This window comes from Octodon degus, unplaced genomic scaffold (genome assembly GCF_000260255.1).
Source record: "Octodon degus isolate 3935 unplaced genomic scaffold, OctDeg1.0 scaffold00033, whole genome shotgun sequence".
Classification (NCBI taxonomy): Eukaryota; Metazoa; Chordata; class Mammalia; order Rodentia; family Octodontidae; genus Octodon; species Octodon degus.
The window spans coordinates 16,925,706-16,948,862 of NW_004524609.1; the positions used below are offsets into that span (position 1 = coordinate 16,925,706).

The window sequence follows — 23,157 nt, forward strand, 5'->3', positions numbered from 1 at the left end:
AGAAGCAGAGTCTCATGATGAAGTGGGGTTGGGAGGTGACCCCAAGAAACACTGACATGGACCCAGGAGTGAAGCAGAGGGAGCAGGCACCCCGAGGGGGTGTCGCAGAGTGGGTGGCACATGGGCGCTGAGGCTCCGTCTGGCTCCCACTGCAGGCAGATGCTAATGACTGTAACTATACCTTAGAGGGCTCCGAGGAGGCAGGTGAGAGGCCCTGTGTGCATCCCCAGGCTCCATCCTTGAATAGTCCTAGGAAGTGGTTATGATAGGGTCAACTTTCAGCTGGGGAAAGGGACACTCCGGGAAGCTGTATCGAAGGATTCATGTCATGGGTCACATAGCCTTCCTTCCAGTGTCTACAGCGCTGTGGAGAGCAAGGAGGACCGTCTCTACTGCATTTTATGCAGACCAGAGGCTGACAAAACAGAAAGAGAGTCGGAAAGGAGCAGGCAGCTGGACAATGTGGCACACAAGGTATCATTCACCATTGTCGATATGCCTCCCTGCTGGTCCCCACGCTGGTACAGGGCACAAGGGGCTTGCTCCTTTTCATCTCCAAGACCTGGCTTCAGGTGGTGGCTAAGCCACCTCTCCAGGGGACCCAGCCCAGATCTGGCCGCGCCTTCCGGAGACAGGCCATTTCCTACTGCCAGAGGGAGACCTTCTCTCTGGTTAAAATGCCAACCGGGTATAAATGCTGCCGCCAAGCTTGAATAAGAGTGGTGCACAATCAGAAGGGCCATTTCATTTCTTATTGAGGCCGTGACTTTGGCCCCAGCAGCCAGGGATTAAATTATTACTAGAGTTTGTGGCAGATGGAGGCACCCAGGTGCCTGGTGTGATTTAGACGCAGCAGAGACCCCTGCCCTCCCGCATCTCCTTAGCCAGCTTCCCACAAGGCTTGGATTTCCTGCCACCATCCGTCAATCTTCCCCACCAAGGCACGGTCAGCATGTCCTTGTTCAATGCAAATTTGTTACCCAGCCAGAGTAACACATTAATCCGCCAACACCAATTTATCACCTGTTTTCACACTGGCAGGGAGCAAGGCAATGAGATAATGGGAGCTGGGGACAGGTGAATTTCCAAGTGGGAGCAGGAAACGCCTGTGCATGAGTCACTGCTGGTGAGAAATGGCTCACAAAGGGCCTAGAGGAGGCGGGGCCGGCAGCTGAGGGGCTGGGATTCCCTGCTGGTTGGGTGGGTCCGGCACCAAATAACACAATAAGGGCTTTCTTCACCGGAAACCAGGCTGCAAAATTACCTGTAGCCAGGAGAGATCCTCAGGACATCAGCATGCAGTGCACCCAGCCCAAGGCCCGCGGTAACACTGCTAACGCCTGCACTCGGGCAATACCATCCCTGCCTGTAAACTTTCCTCAGATACGCAACTGCAAACACAACAGTGGAGTCAAGTGTGGGGGTGGGGTGGGGTAGGGGATCTGTGGGTGATCGAAGACAGTTCTACCGTGTTTTGGGAGCTCCTGGTCACTGGTTTTATAGCCGAGACTCTTCTGACTTGCATGTGATATAGCACACTGGTTCAGAGAGGATCCGAGGCAAGCTAGATCTCAGGCTCTCACCGGGCCGCCCTTGGGGCTCCAGGTCTGAGTGCCATAGGCCTAGCGCACTGCACTCAGCCCAGCAAGCAAAACCCAGCCCAGGGAGCTTCTGACAGGGTTGGAAAGCAGAGTGGGCGCGAAGTAGGCAGTGCAGAGGCTCCTGGGGGCTGCAGGGACAGGGACCCAAAAGAAGACTTTGCCGTCGGGAGCGAGGGAAGGGGTCTCCGGGCTGCGCCCGGAGCTCTCTCTCGGCTCCGCTGGCAGCGTCCTGAGAGGCTGCATGGTTCTAGGAGCGGCGCAGGGACCTTGCCCACAGGTCCTGCCGAACGCAGGGCGCAGCCGCCCCGCCCTGCACCTCACGGGGAGCGCACGGCTGAGCTGTGACCGCGAGGTGGCGCCGGCGCGCCGTTGAAGCGTAGAGGCAGTTCCTGGGCCGCCCGAGCCGCCGCTCCACCGCCTCCTCCGAGGAAACAATGCGGCGCCTCCCCGCGTAGCGCTGCGCGGGGCTGCCGGACGCAGGACACCCGAGCGCGAGCGCTGGCAGCCGGGAAGGCGGGCGCGCCAGAGGCGTCCTCTGCGAGAGCCATGGGCGCGAAGCAGCGCGGGGCGGGAGGTCGGCGCGGCCCAGAGGCGCGGGGGCCCGGGGCGCGGGCCCTGGGCAGCCTCTAGCCGGCGCGAGGGCGCCGGACCGGGATGCGGGCGCCCGCCGCGGGGAGCTTGTCTGCGCGCCGCGGAGCCGTCCCGCCCAGCGAGCGAGCCCGAGCAGGCAGACGCGCGGCCGGCGGTCTGGGGGCGCGCCGCCTCCCGGCCCCCAACATGTGAAGCGGAGAGCAAGGAGACGCAGAGACGGCGGGGCCAGGCGCCCTCGCCGCCCTCCGCCAGCGCGCCGCTCCCCTTCCCTGATTCCGAGACCGCTACACCGAGCATCACGACCACCGATTCCCGCACCCCCTCCTTGCGCCGACCCGGCTTCGGTCCGCAGCGGGTTCGCGGCCCGGACGCGGCAGGAGCCTTGCCCAGGACGTTTCGTCCGGCCTCGCCCGCGGCTTCTCGCCCAGACAAGTTTGAACAATGATCACAGTCAACCCGGATGGGAAGATAATGGTCAGAAGATGCCTCGTCACCCTGAGACCCTTTCGGTAAAGTTCTCTCCCGGTTGGCGTGGGGTCGAGGTGGGCGAGGTCGGGCCCCTGGAGGACGCAGACGATGCCCCAGGGGCAAAGGAGGTTCGCGCTTCAACCCTCTGTGGTGCCAGGGGGACGAGAGAACTGTCCCGCGCTGGTCTAGCTTGGAGAGGACTTGGAGTGCGGAGGTGGGAATTGGGGCAGAAAGCACTCAGGTTGTGGTTTGGGGTCCAGGAAGTCGCCCCAGCCAGCGAGCCTCCTTTCTGTTCCTCGGGTCCTCCCTACCTAGCGGTTGGTCTCATTCAGAGAGCAAAGTTGGTGCACGAAGTCCGAGTGTCGCCCCCTCCTGTCCCGACAGTCGGGCCCCCTAGGCCCACCTCTGTCCCCTCTGCCTAATCCAGGCTCCCCACCCTTCCCTTGGAGGCACTTCCCTCCCGGCAGCGGAGACCCTGTCTAGGACGGGAGGGTCCCCAAGATTGGAGCAGGAGACTTCCAACGAAAACTCACCCCCGATGGCGCGCCTCAGCGGGGCAGATGCAATGGAAGCAGGGAGGGTGGGCCCAGCCGGAGACGACCCCTCACACGCATCTTGGGCACACTGGCTGTGCGGGACTCACCCGCCTCTGCTCTGCGTGCGGGACAGCTTCTGCCAGTCTCCCCGATGTCCCTGCGTTGGGTGTCCCCGGGGCTGGAGTATTAGCTCAGAGACGCCAAGGGGGTGGAGGGTGCTGGGGCGGGGCGGTACTCGCGACAGGCCACAGGTGGGGGCCAGGCGCTGCAGGCGGAGGAGGTGCGAAGCTTGGGTTTTGGGGCAGGCAGGCAGGCAGGCGGGCATGAGCTCCTGTTCTTCAGGCCTCCAGCTTCAGCCCCGTCTGTATCCTTCCAAGCCCTCAATGTCTCCTCCAGGGTCCCTGCAAAGTCCCATTGGAGCTGGGATAGGGAGACTGTGACCCCCCCACCTGGCTTCTGCCTCCTAGTGTGAAGTCAGCCCCCGGTGAACGCAGTTGTCAGGTGGGTGTGGGAGGGTGTGGAACCACAGAAGAGCCGCTATCTCTAAGGCTGGGGCTTTCCATGGGTTATTGGTGGGTATCAGGAACCCATGGCTTGTGGTGCCCACGGGAAGATGGACAGGAAATGGGCGTCTCTGGTATGGGCCTTGCTCCTGCAGAGAAACCCTCGAATCCTTTCCTGGTCTTCCTGGTACTGTGAGAGGGTCTTGGCCCACCTCCCCCTGCTGCAAACTGTGGGAAGCCCCTTCTGCGGGACATTTCTGCGGAAGCGATTAGAGGCAGCGCAGTCCTCAGAACCTCGGACAGCACCCGGTGCAGGGTGGCTTCCGTGTCTACTCTATTCCCCATCCCCTTTGGGTCCCTATTTTTATTTGTTTGTTTTTGAGTCAAGGTCTTGCCATGTCATTCATACTGGTCTTGAACTCATTAGGTAGCTCAGGCTGGCCTGGAACTCGGTGATGCTCCTATCTCAGCCTCCTCAGTGCTAGGATCACAGGTGTGCAGCACCAGCCCAGCTGGGCTTCTATCCACCAGCAACACTGGGGGTGACGTTGCATGTCTTCCCCCAGCTGTGCAACTTAACCTCAGGTCTCTCCAGACTGCTGGGACCTGCGGCCACTAGGGGGTTTTCATTTCCCCTTCAGAGGGGAAACGGGCCTCTGATTACATCATCGAAACTTGTTCCTCCCCGGGGTGGACTGGAAATGCTGTTCTTTTGGTTTTCCTAGAGCTTCTGACAGGGCCTTTACTTTACAAGTGCTCCTAAATGTTGCTGGAGTGGATGTGTGGATGGAGGGAGCCACTTTATCTTGAGTCTGCTGTACGTGAGCCTAGCTGCTTGGGGACCCTGAACTCCAGGCTTAGAGACTGGCAGAGGGAGAATCAGATGAAGGGTGTAGACACCTCTCCCATGGGAGTCTGAATGCTGCAGGCACAGGTTTGCAGCTCTAAATACACCTCCTTGGCTGGGAGCAGATGGAAGGGTGGGGGAGATGAGCTGGGGGAAGTCCTTCCTTGTCCCCAGGCCTGGAGGACAAATAACTGACTTCCCTTGGGATCTCCTTGGGTGTGTGACAGTCCCCTTCCTGCGCTGTTGCTCTGTTGTCACCCTGAGACCCACCTTATTCCCTTTAGGGGACCCCAGAGTCTGAGCCCTAGCCCTAGACTTGGAGGAATTCAGTGAGTGGCCCTTCAGTGTCTCTGATGCTGTCTTTTCCACTGTATCCCATCTCCCCTCCTCCTTGGCTGGGACTTGTCTGTAAGTTTTCCCCCGGGGATGCTCCCATGCCCTCTCTTTCTGTGGGTCCTGCCCTTTTCTGGTTTAATCTCTAACAGCTTCCTTTAAATATGGGCTGGGAATTTTGTTATGCTTTTTATTTTGTTCTGCAATTATGTGTTTTCTTTAATGGACCAAATTTTAATTAAATACTGCTCTGCCAGTTTCAAATAATGAAGATTAAAATGCACAAAACAAGTGTTGTATAAAGACACAAACAAGCCCTGGGTTTGAGCAGAGGAGGCGGGGCAGCTGGAAATCCCTGGCATGGCCTGTGGGGCCCTCCCTGGCCACCCTGGTTCCACACTGGGTAAAGTATCTCACCCTGACCTAGAGGAGGGGCCTCCCCTCTCAGCTCTTCCAGTTCATTGAGTCCCCTGATAGAATCAAGGTCCCGGAACATCTGCCACCTCTGGAGACTCCCAAGGCTGTGCTGCCAGCCCTGTTCTCCTGTTTGGAGCCCAGGATTAAGCATTAAGGAATAGGAACCTAAGCTGGGTTTAAGAGTGGCTTTGATGTCTGGTTCCCTCCTGCTTCCCTGGGCTACCTGGATACCTGGCACCTGGTGGAGAAAGAATAACTCTCTGTTGAAAGAATGAGAGCTGTCACGTTTGGCCAATCCTCCCACCCTGGTGCCAGTGCACTTGCTCAAGTGATGCTCCATAATCCAGGTGTGGGCTCCCTCTGGGCAGTCAGTGGTGCAGGCTGACAAGCACTGTGTGTGGTGAGGAAATACAGGGGTCTGGGCACAGCAGGGACCCAAGTGGCCTTGTCTGGGATTTTACCATCTAGCGGTGACAGAGTACATACCACCCCTGAGAAGATGGATAGGGAACTCTTGCCACATGCCTGATGGCAGCAGGTACATGGGGTGGAGCGGGGCCTGGGTGATGGACGGGATCCAGGTGAGTCTCAGCTGGACCAATTACCTGCACTGCAGCTGGCCTCAGGCCCTGCTGTTCCCTCTATGCCAGTGTTTCACAAACTTTAAGACAGGTCAGAATCACCGGGAGAGCTCATTACAACAGATGCCTGGCTGTGCCCCAGTGTCCCGCTCAGAAGTCTGGGGCTTGGGGCGCTAGCATGTACATTTCTGATGATTCTCGGGTGATGCTGCCCATCACGGACCACACTTTGAGAAGCTCTTAATGCTGATGAGCCAGGCTTTGTCTAGGGCTAGGCACTACCTGAATTTCTGCCTAAATGGCATCCTTCTCCCTGATGGTCTGTCATGGGCTTGTGACCAGTGTCCTGTAACCTGCTCTTGGCTCTGCCATGGAGGGGGAACTCAGCTTCTGCTCTCATTTTTCCATTCGCCCTGGCTTCTGCTCCTCACTTGCTCTTTCTGAAAGCAATCATGTGCCCCTCCTAGTTAGAGGCTGGGGACACTGTGTCACTGGCCTGCCCTGCTGACCTGGCTTCTGCCTCCCCACAGGCTTTTTGTCCTGGGCATCGGCTTCTTCACGCTCTGCTTCCTGATGACTTCTCTGGGAGGCCAGTTCTCTGCCCGGCGCCTGGGGGACTCGCCGTTCACCATCCGCACAGAAGGTAACTTCGGGGCAATGCGGGTAATAAGTGGCAGTGTTTGTGAGTGGGAGGAGAGGTGGTGCCTTAGAGCACAGTCCTAGGGAGGGCTTTCTGGCCCAGGCATCCTGGCCACCTCATAGGTGAGTACAAGAGAGAGGCAGGGCGTCAGCCACGGCTGTGTGCCCTTGCACACTGCTTTGGCTGTGGTCCTTCCTGTGCCCAGGAACTCCCTTTGACCCAGATTCTCAGGCCAGGGGTGGAAGGGTGTGAGTTGGAGTCTCCAGGCATCAGGTGAGACTGCCTGTGTGGCTCCTTTAGTTAGGGTGTCAGGGGTGGTGTCTCTGGATATGACACCTGCCTCTGAGACACCCATGTTCTGTGCCTTTGGCCCAGGCTGTGGTCACAGTGGGGGCCAGGCCTGGCCACAGGCTTCTGTGTCTCATCTCTGAGCTCTTGGGCTGTAGATTTGGCCCCATTCTCCACTGCTCACGGCCCGTGTGATGGTTGTGGGAAGTGGAGTCACAGTTCAGAGCATGCACCTCAGGCCTCAGGTACCAGTTGAAGTGGGGAAAGAATCTTGGTTCATCACCTACTGGCCATGTGCCATTGGCCACATCTCTTAGGTCACCATAGGAAACGAGGAAAAAGAATGACCTTCCCGGAGATTGGATGTGATAGGCTCACATATGTAATTGCCTGATGTAGTTGGTTACCACATGGTATGAGTGTGACAAACTAGGGGTCCTTGTGCTGGGCCCTGCTGGGGGTGGTGGCTGTAGAGCCCTGCCTAGGGTGCCCCAGGTAGCCTTGTGGTCAGTGGTGAAAGGGAGAGCACAGAGCGGTGGAGAAAGTAGGGCAAATGGGTTTCTGGAGATGTGGCCCAGGTGATTTCAAAGTCCCCTTCGCAGACTCCCAGGGATCGGCTCTCTCGCTCCCTTCTTCCCAGCGATGAGTATTGTATGCGTTCCAAGGAGCACGGGTTGTCATCTAGAGTGGGCGCTCTGAGTGGCACTTATCACACCATCTGGTAGCTCATCATCCGATTCATTCCTTTGGCTTCACACATTCTTCTTTAAACTTGCAAAAGCTCCAGAAGGAACCTCACACTTATTAGTCATTGGAGCTCGGGTGTAAGTTAATTGATCCCATTTCTGCTGGGATGAGCCTCTGTGTTCTCCCCCATAGGTGGGGATAACACTGCTTCTTCAGGGCGCATGTGGGAAGGGGTCCCCCTGGCACTGGGTAGAGAGTGAGGGCTGTGCACCCTAGGTGTGTTGAACCTGCCAAGGGGCACTGCAGGAAAGGGTGCTGGGGCAGAGGACTGAGAAGGTGTGCTCTTGATAGGGCTGAGGCTGGAAGCGGGGTGGGGGCCGGTGTACAGTGAGCTGGAAGACTTGGGGGACAACGTGGAAGGTGAGGTGTAAAGACGGGTACTTAGGCTCCCTGGAAAGGGGTGCACTTATCTAGCTGGGCTGTTGTAAAGGGGCTTCAGGAAGAAGTGGGGCCTCCAGCAAGCTCAGGGGTCTGCAAGGTAGGAGATCTGATCTTTCTTTCTAGAGTTGAGAGACTCAGGTGGCTTCTCTACCCCATGGTCCCTGCTCTATCCTGGGCCCAGGGGCAAGTAGAGCACAAGGGGCTTAGGAGGACCCCCCTGAGGGGCTGTGCTGAGCATTTTGCCCAGAAGCTGAGGAATAAGGGCTGGCTGAAGCCCAGGTCCTGTCCCACACTGGGGAGGGAAGTTGTCCCAGGTCATGCAGGTGGGGACGTGTGTGTGTGTGTGTGTGTGTGCGCGCGCACACACACGCATGCACATGCGCGCAAGTGCTTATTCACAAAGCATACAGATAATCCATGTCCTCAGATCCAGAATCCAGCCTTGGCATGTCCTCAAGTCACCTCTTTGTCACTGCTTTTTCCACATATGGTCATGACCTTCGCTCCTAATAGCATAGAACAGCTGTGCCTAGGTTTGAACTTCGTGCAGAGTGTCTCGGTTACTCTTTACATGTTGCTGGGACAAATACCTGACACTCAAAATGAAGGAAGGAAAGGTTTATTATTAACAGTTAATAGAGGTTTCAGTCCATACTCAGCTGGCTCCTAGGCAGAGTGGCACATGACACAGAGCAGCCATTCCTGGCAGCAGTGTAGAGCAAAAGGAGGGGCAGTAGCACCCAGCCTCTCCCACTTCCTTTGTGTGCAGAGTAGCTGCCCCAGGACACTCACACGCACAATCACAGCATTGGATGAAGAATCCGTCACCAACTCCAGAAGTCGCCCCTGACTGCATGAGCCTTTGGGGGAACAACTAGGCAATTGTGTCTCTCAACATAGATGTGTGACGTTCACCTGTTTCATTGTATGTGGCTGAAGTGACTAAGTGGCTTAAGCTGGGCTCAGCCTAGTGACCCTCCTGCCTCAGCTTCCCAGAGTGCTGAGATTAGTCATGGGCTGCCAGACCTGGCTGTGGCTGCTGTGTGGCAGCGTGTATTTTCCCATTGGTAGACACTGGGTTCTTTCTGGTTTGGGAATTTGGGAATAGAGCAGCTATGACTATTCTGGTGTGTAATTTCTGCTGGTCACTAGGAGGCATTTCTGTCTGGTGGTCCGAGGAGTGGAGATCCTGGATCTCTTTTGTGCTGTCATATTAGTTCTAGACCAGACTGATGCAGGTCAAAGCCTTGTCACATTGCCTAAGCCTGGGAGCTGAGTACCTAAAACCTTCCCGACAGTCTGGGAAGAGGAGATGGAGGAGGAGAGAGGCCTCTGGAGAAACCAGGGGAAAGAACCCCAGTCTGGTTTATGTCTAATTCTTCTTATCTCCTGATCTCTCTCCCTCCCCCTCCCTCCCTTCCTTGCTTCCTTCCTTCCCTTCTGTCCTTCTTTCTTTCCTCTTCCTCCTCCTCCTCCTCTTCTCCTCTTCCTCTTTCTCCTCCTCTTCCTTCTTCTCTTCCTCTTCCTCCTCTTTTTCCTTCTCCTCCTTTTTTTTTTTTTTTTTTTTGAGACAGGGTCTAACTATGTAGCCCAGACTGGCCTTCAATTACTGGCAATCCTGCTACCTCGGCCACCCAAGCCGGTGGACTAGGGGTACATGGATTACAGGTGTGCACCACCCTACCTGGCTTGTCCCCTAATTTTTTTCTGCTGTTGGATCCAGCTAATTTGCTTAGAGGATTACAAGGCAGGGATGTTTTAGATTTTGTGGTTTAAGAATCTTGATTCTTAGAAAGCAGTCCCCCTCCACCTGTGTCCCATGTGGTGGCTGGGGACATCCCTCAGGTGCCACCACATCGCCAACAGGAGGAGGGAGGCTGTGGGGGGCAGTTGGAAGGGCCATTTGTGAGGGGAAGTGGCTGTGGTGGACAGGGGTGTGGGTGTGGGTAATGCCTATTTTGTGGTCGCTGCCATTCTCTGCAGCCCTGGGGCAGAATGAATGAGGAGAGGGAAGCCACCAAGGCCCTGACACTGAAGGAGAGAAATCCTGACTGGTTACCAGAGCAGTCAGCATGAATGGGAAAAGCACCTCTCCTTGCCTGGCAAGCTGAGGAGGGAGGCCCGGTCCCGGCCAGCCACAGCAGTGGAGGGGCTGCTGGGGGAGCTGAACCATCCCTTTGTGTGTGTGCATGCGTGTGTGTGTGTGTGTGTGTGCGTGTGTGTGTGTAGCTTCTCTGTGGGGCTCTGCCTTCTCTGGGCCGCTCTATCTTTCATGATCAAGTGCCCTAGTTGGGGATACAAATGTGACAGACATCTCATTCTGCATTCTGCACACTCCTCTCGGGGACCCAAGAGAGAAGGGGTGGATGGGAATCATCACTCAGAGGGGATCTAACTCCATTTCCTCTTGTCGCAGCCTGGGCTGGGGCACTGGGAGGGGAATTTGGGGCGCCTCCCTCCCCTGGCAGCTCTGCCTCCTCTTTGCCAGCTGCTCCTGAGGGATCCCTTGCTTCTGTTTCCCAGGAAGTCTCATTGGAACAGGTTGGCAGGAGCTTGTGGGGCTGTGCCTTGCTCCGTGTCTTGACTTGAGGACATGGCAGTTGGGGGCTTCCCTTGGGGAGAGGTCCACGGGCTGGGGTCCACCCTGTGTCTGCCCTGAGGTCTCCCCTGGCCTGGCCCTGCCTCCCAGCGCGCTACCTGAGGGTGCTTGGGCTTAGGCTCCAGGATCTCTACCAGAGGTGGCTGTGGATAGGCAGGGCTGAGGAAGCCCCTCCTGGGCTTGCCCTTGTCTCTTCGCTGCCCAGAGCCTGAACTCCACGGCCCTGCTGTTGTCTGCTATGGTGACAGCATTGTGTGAAGAGCCCAATGCGCTCATTTCTCTGTCTGTGCAAACCTAAAGGGACTCCGCTTGCTCCTGAATGCCAGGGAGGTCTCTGATCTCGGGCAGGTGGGGGCTTGTGCAGTTTCCAGGAGCTACCAGTGCAGTGTAGGGATGAGGACAGGAAAGGGGGAAGGCCAAGGGCAGACAGGAGAGACAGAGCAACAGAGAGCACAGAGGGGAGGAGATGGGCCTCGCTGGGCCATAAAAATACCCCTGTCTATAAATGTGAGGATCCATTTGTATCTCTCGCGTCTCAGCTTTCCTTATTTATATGGAAATATGGCGGGAGCGTGTGTTAGTTCTGAGATGTATCGCTGGGGCCTCGCAGTAAATACATTTCAATTCAGCAGACAGCAAGAATGGGAAGCAACCCAGGGGAGCCGTGTCAGCTTGTTGTGCTGACAGTTGGGGCCAGTGGTGGCACTTGCTGACAGTTGGGGCCAGTGGTGGCACTTGTCACTCAGGCCGGGCCATCTCACTGGTCTGCTCCCTTCTGTGACCTTTGTCTAGGGTGTCTGCTGGGCAGAAATGTGGGTGACACCTCTGGAGCTTCTCAGGAAGGGGCAGGGTGCTGTCTCCCCAGGTCTTGGTGGGGGTGCAGCCACCCCTGCACCCCAGAATCTGCAGAGAGATTTGCAATCCTGGTCCACAATGAAGAGAGGCCTTAAAACACCAGCCGAGGTGGCCCTGTCTTTCTCCAGGACCCTAGTGAGATCAGAGGAGTGCTTGCTTAGGTGCCCATGTGTGGGTCACTTCTGTTGCTGTTTTGTAAGAGCTGGTTTCACCCTTCCTTCACCCCTCACCCTTCACTCATCTACAACCCCAGCAAAGATGGGGGGGGCTTCCCTTGTCATTCGGCTCTGATTTTCTGCTTTTCCCAGATCGTCCAGCTCAGCGTCTTCCCTCCTGCCTCTTTGATCCCCCTACACTGCCCCAGGGAGAAGGGTGCCCCATTGCTTTCAGCCTGCTTGCCCAAAGGGACCCTGAGTTAGCTGCCTGCATGAGGGCTTAAGCCACTGCCCGGTGCAGCAAGCGGGGGCAGACTCCCTCTGCTCCCCGCCTGGAGGCACCTCCCATGGTCCTTACTCGGGGAGTTTCCCCCCATCCTTCGAATCCCTCTGGCCCTGGGCCTCCCCCTCTCTGGCTCCCAGGCCGTGCCAGGAAATTGCACCTCCTGCATGAACGTGCAGAGTCCTTTGTGCTCTCTCTGCTCCGGGCATCCAACTCTGCTGCCCCACCCGGGGCACAGCAAAGCAAAACGGAACTTTGCCTAAGGATCTCACAGCTAGCCTTTTCTGGGGTAACTCTTCCCCATTTCCTGGTGTCTAGAGGCAGTTAGGAAAGGTGCAGAAACAGGAGTTGGGGTGCAGGAACCTCAGAACCAAGCAGTTGCAGCCCCCTTGTCTTACACAGGGGAGATTGAAGCCAAAAGGAGAGTGACCTGTCCCCACGTGGTCAGTGGCTGTGGAGGGACCGGAGTCCCTGCCCAGGCCACATGCTGCCACCCCAGTCTGTGCAGCGCTGTAGCTGTGGCCCAGAAGCTCCAGGCCAGTGCTTGCTGTTCTTGGCCCCTCTGACTATTTTGCACCCTGGGTGGTGGGGCTGGGAGCACAGTGACTGTGAGGTCCCAGGACAGGTACAGACCTCAAGGAGAGGCCAAGGAGGAGGGGGCTGGGCTGGGGAGCAGGGGACAACAAGGGCAGGGCTGGGCTCCAGGCATCTGGGGAGTCCACTGACCCTAGAAGCCAGGGTGTGGGCCACGCAGCATGTGAGGGAGTGGAGAGTGGAGAGAGACCCAGGTTTGCTTTATTTAAGGCGCTTGTGAAATTTCTCCAGGCCTAACTGATTTTTTAGCAGTCAGCTCAGCTTTCTGAGACAGACGTACAGGAAGGCCAGTGCTACTGGGGTGGTGGGGATAGGGATTCCCTTCCTTCTGGCTCCACCTGGAGTGGGGTGGGACTTTTTGGACGGCTCCATTTCTCCTCTTCTGCTCCCCACCCCTGCTGAGCCTGGGGCCCTGCCCCTCTAAGGGGACACATCCTCCTTGAAGCCTCGGTCTGATGCCCAGTGGGAGGCGTCGTGGGGCCAGTGTAGGAGTGACCCTCCTAGCTTCTACCCTTCAGACCCAGGGACCCTCCAGGAGGGCTCTCACATCAGCCTGTGGAAGCGGGCAAGGGCCAGGCTGATGGAACCAGGAGAAAAGGGGACAGTGTGACAGTAGGCCTGGTGACTCCCTCTCCATGCTGGCTCGTTGCCTCTTGTCCCTTCTCGCTGTCTATTCCCAGTTGTCTGACACAAGCTCCCTCCTGCCACCTGCCAGGTGTAGTGACATCAGGCTGTAAGCTGGGGACACAGAGCCCAAGAGCAGCACGATGTCTTCCCCACTGTCCACCCACACTGGGTTTATGCCGAGGAAGCCTGTGCAGGATGCTGTTCCCCAGCGCATCATCAGCCCCTTGAGGCCTGCTGGGTGTCCAGTTTTTTCTTTCCTGAGGTGGTTGCTGATAACCTGCAGCCCTGATGATCCCGATGCCTTTGTGACTGTGCCTGGGAGCCCCCTTGGCAGGCAGGAAGTACCAGATCATGCCATCCCCGGAACAGCCTTTGCCCAGTGACTGGCAGGGGCTGGGGGTGGTGCATACATACCCCAGCTCCCTTCCCTGGCCAGGGTGGGGTAGATCTGCGTCTTCCCAGCCCCCTCTCAGGGATCACTGTGATCCCGGCACTCTGTGAGGCTGAGGAAGAAGGATCACAAGATGGAGCCAGACCTGGCAATTTAGCAAGTTATATTTTAAAAAATAAAGATAAAAAGGGCTGAGAATATAGCTCAGTGTGAAGGCTCTGACTTCTATCCTCAGTTCTGCCCCTCATCCCCCCAAAAGAAGGAAGATAAGGGTCCCTCCCCTGCTCAGACTGCGGGGCTGGGGAGTCTGCCCTTCTCAGTTGGCCTTGGGGAGCCCAAGACCAGCGTGAGCTCCAGGGCAAGTTCACACTGATGTTTTACAATGGAGCCCAGAGGCTGGGCAGAAGTGGCGGGAGGGGACACCAGCACTGGGCCCCTGGAGCACAGCTCCCCGAGCTGCGTCAGAGTCAAGTGGGGAGCAAAGGAAGCGCAGCTTCCAGGCCCAGGCCCTAGATCTGTCATCAGTGCGTCTAGGCCCTAGATCTGTCATCAGTGCATCTAGGCTGGCTGGAGTTTCTGAGCTGGTGGACAATATACCACACTTGGAGGAAACCCTGATTTAGAAGTACTGCCCGGAGCATGATGTTGGGGACTTTGGGACTCCTGTCCCACTGGGGACCTTCCCTGTCTTCTCCCAGTCCTGAGGATTGCTGAGGCCTTGGACATCTCAGAGATTACATCTAAAGTTTTATCTTACAGTCAACAAAACTGAGGCCCATGGGGTGGCAAGGGTTCTCAGGATTACCCAGCTGGTAGGGAGCAGGTTTGACCCAGTGCTGTTCCATCCAGCAAAGGGCCAAAGGGGTATTGATCCCACCCCACAGGGTGGTGATTGGAGCAGGCCCACTCTTCTGACTCCTTCTCTGTGGTAGCCAAGGAAGATGGAGCTGGGCTGGGGTCGCTGGGCAGCTTCAGGTGGCTTGAGGTGGCCTCTGGGCTGCTGGGCCACACCTGATGGTGCCCACACTTTGCCCACAGTTCTGGGTGGCCCCGAGTCCCGTGGCATCCTCCGAAAGATGAGTGACCTGCTGGAGCTGATGATGAAGCGCATGGACACGCTGGCCAGGCTGGAGAACAGCAGCGAGCTGCACCGGGCCGCTAGTGACACACACCTTGCAGCAGACAGGTGAGGGATCAGTGGGCACAGGGTGGGTGTGGGTGTATCCCTGGTGTGCTGGGGCCAGGGCACAGATGCAGGACACTCTCAGAGCACAGTCCAGGTTGTATTAGTTGTACTAGTCTCTGTCTTGGTGCTAGGACAAAATACAGCCAGAAATTTAAGAGAAGAGGCTTGCTTTGGCTTATAGTTTCAGGGAGTTCAGTGCATGGTTGGGTGACACCAAGGTAGAAATGGCCTGGGGGAAGGACCTGGTGGAGCAAAGGAGCTCACCCTATGGTGACCAGGAAATACAGGAAGTAGAGAGAAAAAAGAAGAGTGGAAAACACTCTCCCAGCCACACCCACAAACCCACTACCAACCAGAACCTACCTGCTCACTGTGTGTTCAGCTGGGAACTCATCACTGGGTTAATCCACACGAGTGTTGTGGGCTCTGATAAGTCATTGTCTTCATAAGTCATGAGACTGAGCCATAGCACCAGTCTTTGCCGGGCGAGGTGGCACATGCCCCCTGGAGTCCCATTACTTGGGAGGCTGAGCAGGAGGATTGCCATGGTTTGAGGCCAATCTGGGCCACATAGTGAGTTCAAGACCAACCTGAACTACAGAGTGAGACCCTGTCTCAAAAAAACCCCAAAGAAGCAAGCAAGCAAGCAAATGAAGGAACAAACAGACAAACCCCAGAACGAAAACACCAGTCTTTTCCAGTTTTATTTATGTGGAATAAAAACTGTAAGAATTTAGCAAGACTGCAAACACAGCCCCATAATCTGGTATGAGTCAGAGCGGGCCCCTCTGACCTAAGTTCAGCCACCATTGACATTTTGTCCACTTGCAGATTTTCTTTTTACTATTTTAAGTAAAACATCCCAGGTGAACAGAGAAGGCCCTTTACTGCTCCCAGAGACAAGAAGGCTTCCTGTCCACCCTGCAGACTTGTGCACAATTGCAAGCACAGGGTGTGCACACACATATGTAGTGTGTGGTTTATATGCACTTCACATATGTGGCATTTCATTGCTCAGACCCTGCTGCCTGTTTCTCCCACCCCAAGGGCTGTGCTGGTTCTGAGCTTGGGCTGTGCAGAGCATGTGGTGACACCAATGGAGTGAGCCAAGGGGAATTTCCTGGCTTATTTGTCCTCCATGTTCTCCTCCTCAGTCAGCAGAGCCCCAAGAATTTGTGCTGCTTCCCTCTGTGCCTCAGTGGCGTCCCAGGAATTCCAGTTGTGTGAAATCCAAACGGCGTATGTAGGCCTAGAGGAATCTCCTGCCTCTGCCAGGTGTGGTGCAGAAGTGAGGCTCTGGGCATTTCTAAAGCATAGAGCTGGGCCACATGGGGTGAAATGCTGGTGTGTGAACCCTGGTCCTGGGAGCTGTGACCAAGGGATGCTTCTGAGTCAGGCTGGAACCCAGCATACTTGTGGCCTGGTGTTTGGAGAGACCCATTTTCACTTGGTGTGCCTGCTCTGAGTTACTGGCCATGAACCCAGCAGTTCTGGAAGTTTCGTGAGGCCTGTCCTGGCTTCCTTGGTGTCCTGAATCCACCAGTGGTTTCCCTTTTCATGGATGTTTGGACGGTGCCAGATCCATTGAATAAGGAGGGTGAGAAAGACACATTGCAATGTCTTCCTTTGGTGGAAATTACCACAAATGTTTTAAATCTGTTTGAGAACTTCAGGCACCTACCAAAAATTCTCACAAAAGAAGACTTCCAGAAGTGTTTCAGAAACTGGCAAGAATAATAGGACGAGTGTTTTCCGAGGGGGAAGATTGGAGGGGGTAACTAGTAATGTGTCTTTTACTGTAATTTTAAGAATGTAAACATCCATCCTCTCTTTTGATCACACCATGTTTGAGCATGATGGTCATGTGTGATGGGGGGGAGTTAGGCTCCCAAGGAGCTGGGAGGAGAGTAGGAGGCTGACAGCACAAGGGCGGAGGCCTGAGCAGGAGCTCACTTGCTACACAGGAGGAAAGAGGCGATATGAGGCCGGGAGGGCAGAGAGCGGCACGGATGGGTGAGGCCAGCAGGGCCAGATCACATAGGGCTTTGTCAGCTATTTTAAGAGCCAGGGGAAGCTGTTGGGTATGGTTTTGAAAAAAAAAATATCACTGGCTTCTCTGTGAAAAAGGAGTACTCAAGGGGCCAAAAGGGAAAGAGAGGCTGGTGGTAGGGAAGTGGGGATGGGTGTTGGGCTTCCCTGGGCTTCAGGCCATGAGATCTTTTCTGTTCCACATTCCCAGTCAACTTTCCCTGTTGCCCCTGTGTCCTGGCCCTGTCCTCCAGGCCTGGTGGCTCATCCTTCTCCTGCCTGGCCCTCGGCTGCCCTGCTCCTTGCACTTTCCTGCCTTTCTTCAGCTCTGCTGAATGCCCCGCTGGCTCCTGCTGGGCATCCTGCTGGTCCGAGCCCCTGGCCAGCCTCCCTGCGCTGCTGGCACAGCCACCGTCTCTTCCTGCTCCCTCCCCTGCCCTGCCCTTCAGCTCCTCCAGCGGAAGGAGGGCGCTTGGAGGCAGAGCATGCGCTGCATCCTGCTCGTCTTGGGAAATAGCAGCCATCCATCAGGGCCAGCAGAGCCCATCAGACCCTGCAGGCAAAGCCATCAATTCCAGGGACACTGTTGCTTCAGGATTCAGGGAGAGAAGTGGCACACTCCCCCGTGCACGGACACCACAGCCCCACCCATCCTCAGCCCAGGGGTGGGGGCTGCAGAGGGGCTGCTGCTGGATGTCCAGCTGTTCTGTCACCTGCATTCAGATCCCCGCTTGAGATTCCCTGTGGCATAGTAAGAACCTCTACCGTCCTTCTGCCCTTCTGGAAGCTTCTGGGCTGCTGCCTTCCACTAGTGGCTGGTGTGTCCTCGGGGGAAAGCAAATTTGCTATTTTCGCCCAGGAAAACATAATTAGGGAGGCAGATTGCTGCAAACAGCATCATATTATGTATCTCAAAGCCAAATAGCAATGATCTCTGGATTTTTCGCACAGCTTCTCTGCAGTGGCAAAACCACCAAAGTTGGACGCTGGCTGTGTTCAAGGCCATCTGTATCTGTCTGGTGACCAAGTCCAGGCTGGGGACTTACGGGTAGGGAAGGGGACACCACGGAGAGGGTTTAGAGTTTTGTCCTCGGAAAGCTGAAAGGGGGAGGGAGTGAGGACTGTGTTCAGAGCCACCGCACACCCTGGCCCCGTGTCTCCCCTTTCACCCAGAGTCCTGGCTCCGTGCCCCTCCGGCCCTTCCTGTCTGTCCCAGCCTCCCTGCTGTTCCTGGAGGACAGTGGCTTCTCACTGGCTACAGGCTTTTTGTATGGGCTCTTCCCTTCCTCCCCTGTGTCGGGCTGGGTAAAAAGCCCTTCCTTCCTTCTAGTTTTTGCTCAAGTGACTCCAGTGAGGCCTTCCCTAATCAAGTCTTGTTAAAAATGCATCCCATCCCCGTTTCTCTTTTAACCCCTTCTCACTGTGCATGTCCATTGTTTATTTGCTTGTTTTCTCTCCCCTTGCTGGAGTGCACGCGAGGTGAGGGCAGGGGCCTGGTCTGTTTGCTTTCTGCGCTTCCACTCCCAGCGATCCATGTTTAGCTGGTCTCATGCTCAGCAAAAACTTACCAAAGAAAGAAATGAAGGAAAGGAGAGGGACGGGAGGGGAAGGGCAAGGCCCCTTGAATCCTCTTAGTTTCCAGTGTGATGGATTACACATGGGGAGGAGAAGAAACTAGTCATGTTTGGTTTTGGCAAACTCTACCTGGACAAGGTGGGCCTCAGTCTCCCACTCTGCTCTGGGCGGGTGGGTGAGTGGGGACCAAGGCCTTGCTGTGCTCAGTTGAGTGGCTCAGCCCCAAGGGACACGGCCCCAACCTTAGAGTGGTGGCTTCCTCTGGAGCCAGATCCTGAGCCGTCTCTGAAAGAGAGTCTCACCTTCTGAGGCGGTCTGGTGAACCTCTGGCTCGGAACGATTATTTATAGTGTCAGAAAGCTGAGCGGCTGTGGAAATGTCTGTCGGTGAGGGACCAGCTAGACAGATGGTGACGGCCCGCTCGGTGGGGTTTACGTAGTACAGCCATTCAGAAGTATGTGGAGAGGAAGAGGCTGGGTTTTAATGTTAAATGAAACTGAAAAAAGCAGGTTGTAGGATTATAAATAGAGTCAGAGTACAAATGTGTAAAATTTAATGTAAATAAAATAACCATGCAGGAAAGATGGCAGAAAGGAGATATGTCAGAATTCTTGTCTTTGGGAAATGAGATAAGGACTCTTTTCTTCTAAATTACAAAGAGGCATTATGTAAAAACTGGACTTCCTTCCGAATCTTTCTGTGTGAGGTACCAGGGTGGCCAGGGGCTACAGAGCTGGACATGAGCTCTGAGGATGCTCAGTTTGAGGGGGAGGCCAGAGCGCTCTGTTAAGGCAGCTTTCCTGTTGATTTGGAAGGATGGACCTTGTGTCTCTCCACCCCTGCGTTGGGCCCAGTTCCTGGACTTGCTGATTCTAGATGGTTATCCACCCTCCTCCAGGTGCTGGTCTCCCTCAGGACAGCAGGTGACTCCAGTGGCCATGGCATGTCTGTGGTAGTGGTCCAGGAAGGGAGCCAGGGCCTTCAGGACAAGGGGTATGCTTGGAGGGTGTGGGTTGGTTTCAGGCTTGTGTGGCGAGCTTTCCATTAGAGTCAGGACAGGAACTTGGGAGGGCAGGGGCTAAGAAGGGACCATGGCCACACAAGTGCCAGAGGCAGAGTAAGACCAGGATCCCTGGCTCTGGGCCTTCCCCCTGGCCTCCAGAGCTCCGGTGAGGCTGGCCTCCTCTGATCCTGCTCATGGGAGGGCTGCAGAGTTGGACGATCTAGACTTTGGCCAGAAGTGCCCAGGAAATACAGGTAGGAGGTGTCATTCATGGTCAGGCCAGAGTCTCCAGGTGCTGAGGCCACCTGGGTGAGAAGGATCTGAGGCTCCTAGGCAGGAGATGGTTGGGGTCTGGGGTCGGGGTGAGGTCACATCAGCTTTGCCATACTGTCAGGGTACACAGCCAGCCTGGCTCTGTTCCTGTTACTAGTGCATGTGCTCCAGGTATTTATTTTGGGGTTGGGAGCAGAGGGTCCCCTATTCAGTGCAGAAGAGGCTGGCAGGTCTTTGGTTCCCTGCCTCCCCACATTAACAGGGCTCTGAATGGGCGAGATGGAGGACACCAGGAACAGCGCTGGAAGGCTGCCATGGGATGGGGGTGTCCCACGTCTCCTGTGGTGTGTGTGACTCTGTGTGACAGAGGCACAGCACACATCTCCCCACAGCTGCAGTGCTCTGGTTTCTGGCCGGGTTGCATTTGTGTCTTGCTGTGTGTGTGTGTGTGTTTGCGGGCACCTAAGTCCACCAGTCTCTGTGTTTTAAAAGCAGAGCAATCCGTTTCATAATAAAATAACTCCCAGCAAACATGCTGGCCAGCTGTGAGAAATCAATACCCCTGTTAATTGAATGCAACCCTCATAAATCAGGGAGGAAGGCAAAATTAAAGCTCCGTCCCGAGGCGTCCTGGAGCCCTGGCACCTGCGCAGTGGGCCTGGCTCCAAGTGGGTGATTACCTGGTGGGGCAGAGGGGAGGGCTGAGCCTCAGGAGCCTCCTGACGACTAGAGCCAGTAGCACTGCCATCTATGGGAGAAGTGGTCCCTGCAGGATCCTGGCAGTCCCTAGGCCCTCGGGGAAGTGGAGTGAACAGAGCATCCCAGGCCAGGTTTCCCTAGCCACTGTGGCTGGTGGTGGCCTGTGGCTGGTGGTGGCCTGGTTAGTCTTAGGCATGGGATGGGCAGTGTGGCCTTGCATCCCCTCCTGAGTTGTGGTGGGATGCCGGATACTCAGTAACTGCACAGAGAATGGAAGCAGGCCCAGGTCTCACAGCCAGCAGCAAGCAGGGCACAGGCTCACCCGGCTGCCCGCACCTGCGACCTTGCCTTGCCCCTAGCTCGCTGTATGACCTTGGCAAAGTCCCTCCTCTCCTCAGGGCTAGTCCCAGCCCCAGGCCATAAGGTCAGGGGCCAACCTACAGGTCTTGGAGGTCCTATCCAGGATCTTGGGTCCTGGCCTCCTCTGGGTTCTTAAGGTCCCAGTGTCATCACAGGAGGTCCCCGTGTTGGCTTTGGGCACACTGAGAGGTGACCCCACTTGGCAAGGCAGTTAAGAGCTCCAGGGAGGCTACCTGTTAGCTTGGAAAGTTGCTGTCCCTTCTTTCCACCTCCTTCAGAGCTGTTGATTTGGGCCACCACCAGACACTTGCTGGGAGAAAAGTTGGGGCTGGTCAGAGGCCTCTGCCAGCAGTACCGAGCACAGGGCAACTCGGCTCCCTGGCTCCGAGGGATGTGCTCTGGATTGCAGTGGACTTGGCTACTGAGTGGCTGAGCTGGAAGCAATAATAATAATAATTAACAATGCTAAAAAGTAACAATTAAAGGGACCAGGGAGATGGCTCAGTAGAATAAGCACTTGCCTGGCAAGCACAAGGTCCTGAGTTCAATCCCCAGTTCCACCAAAAAAAAAAAAAAAAAAAAAAAAAGAAAGAAAGAAAGAAAAAGTAACAATCAAACCAGTCACTTTCTGTGGGTATTAGTGAGTCTTTCCCTCCCTCCCTTCTTTCCTTCCTTCCTTCCACTTTCCTTTTTTATTTGCAGTACTGAGGACTGAATCCAAGACATTTGCACTGAGCCACCTCCTTAGCCATTTTTAAATTTTGAGGCCAGTTCTTGCCACATTGCTAAGTGGCCCAGGCTAGGCTCAAATTTGTGATCTTCCTGCCTCCTCGAGTGCTGAAGGTGTAGGTGTGCACCACCAGCACACCCGGCTGCTGATGGGCTGAACTTGGATCTTCACCAGTGATCCCATGAGGTCTACGTCTTGCAATGAGGAACGTGGGCTCAGGCAGGGGAACGATGTCCCTGATACTGGCGCTGGGAGGCACTGAGCCAGGTCTGCTCCGCTCGCAGGGCCCTAGGGTGCCGGGAGACAGGATACCGGTTACCTGCCACACTCGTTGGGGTGGAGCGGTGGGGAGGGCCTGTGATTCTGCACGGGGTCTCCACTGAGCTGAGGCTCCCAGTCACTAGTGAGGAATATGCTCAGGTAGCGGGTCCCACGCAGGACATGAGTGCTGGGCTCTCTATCCCCTAAGCACCACTGCCTGCCATGTGTGGCATGTTGCTGCCCACTGTTCTGGATTTGCTGGGTTGACATCCTTTCTTCTTCAGCACATGCACACTGGAAGATAAAAAGGAAAGGCAAGGAAGTCAGCCAAAGGCAGGAGGACAAAAGGGTTCTGAGTAATCTGTGCCAACTGGAGGAAGGCCAGGGAGTATCTCACATGAAGGAAGCCAGGGCACGGTCCCCATGTCCCCTTCCTGAGCAGGCGGAAGTCTAGGTCTGAATCCTAGTAATGGCTTTGGAGAAATAGGGTGCTCGTTGCCAAGGAAGCACCTACCCAAACAATTTCAGCCTTTGCTGCTGCCACAGGGGTGGCCACACCCCAAGGTGCCAAGCCCTTGGCCAGCTGGCCTCTGGCTCTGTCATGGCCTTGGTCCTGAGCCCTGCTCCTGGTGAAATGGGCCTTCTTGTCTGCCTCAGAACTCGCTTTTTGGCATCACCTGCCGGTGACATGAGAATCACATCCAGCTGCATGATTCTGCTGGGTGAGCCCCTGTCTCCCTTATGGCTCCAGACTGTCTCCCTTCCTGGGCACAGAGGGCTGCAGGCCCCTTGGGCTGGCCCCGAGGTGCCAGGTGTGCTGCTCTGGGGGAATCGGAAGTGATCATTCCTGCAGTGCTGATGACCTGCAGGGAGAGCTTGGCAGTAGGGCATGGTGTGCCCTTCCAAAATCCCAGCACTCTGGGGGGACGAGGCAGCAGGATCGCAGGTTCCAGTCCAGCCCGGGCAACCTAGTGACTTAGGGAGATCCTGTCTCAAGATAAAAATTAAATTGGCCTGGGAATGTAGCTCAGTGCAGAGCCCCTGCATTCGATCCAGGCAGGCCATGTTCTCTCTGAAGGGGCAGGACTGGTCTGGACTTCTTGCCAGCATCTTACAGTCCCTTGGCTAGTGGCAGCTGAACCCCAGACTTTGCCCAGTGCCCACCCTGGGGCCAAGCTCTCCCTTCTCATGAGGACACTGGCCACAGTGGATTAGAGGCCACTCTTTTCCAGGATGACCTCACAGTGCTTTCATGAATTTCAAAACCCACAAAGACCGGATTGTCAAATCAGGTCACATCCAGAGACACCAGGGGTGAGGACTGTGAACTATGTGGTTTGAGGGGACATAGTTAAGCCTGCGGTACACATTGTATTTTATGACTCTATTGCTCTAAAGATGAATGTATTCACATTATGTTCCGAACCATGTTCTTGTATCTGTAGGCTTTCCCCCTCTAATTTTAAAAGAAATTAAAACATTTTCACGGACCTTTAAGAGCACTGTGGGGGCTGGAGAGATGGCTCAGTGGTCTAAAGCACCTACTTGAAACAAGCTTGGCAAAGCACAGGGACCGCGGTTCAATCCCCCAGCACCACATGCCAG

The 23,157-nt window shown here is 55.8% G+C and overlaps 1 protein-coding gene across 3 annotated transcripts in view; it reads left to right on the forward strand.

Moving 5' to 3' along the window:
* Nucleotides 1–2,062: 2,062 nt before the first annotated feature.
* Mgat5b (mannosyl (alpha-1,6-)-glycoprotein beta-1,6-N-acetyl-glucosaminyltransferase, isozyme B) overlaps nucleotides 2,063–23,157 on the forward strand; it is a 64,933-nt gene continuing 43,838 nt past the window's right edge. Inside the window, exons 1-4 of one of the 3 annotated variants that reach the window (XM_023714051.1) lie at nucleotides 2,613–2,701; nucleotides 4,831–4,954; nucleotides 6,408–6,520; nucleotides 14,476–14,623. In XM_023714051.1, the coding sequence (XP_023569819.1) occupies nucleotides 6,451–6,520; nucleotides 14,476–14,623 (218 nt within the window). In that variant the 5' untranslated portion in view covers nucleotides 2,613–2,701; nucleotides 4,831–4,954; nucleotides 6,408–6,450. Of the gene's footprint in view, nucleotides 2,702–4,830; nucleotides 4,955–6,407; nucleotides 6,521–14,475; nucleotides 14,624–23,157 lie in introns of all 3 variants that reach the window. The other 2 variants (XM_004630140.2, XM_004630142.2) reach the window with 2 other exon arrangements.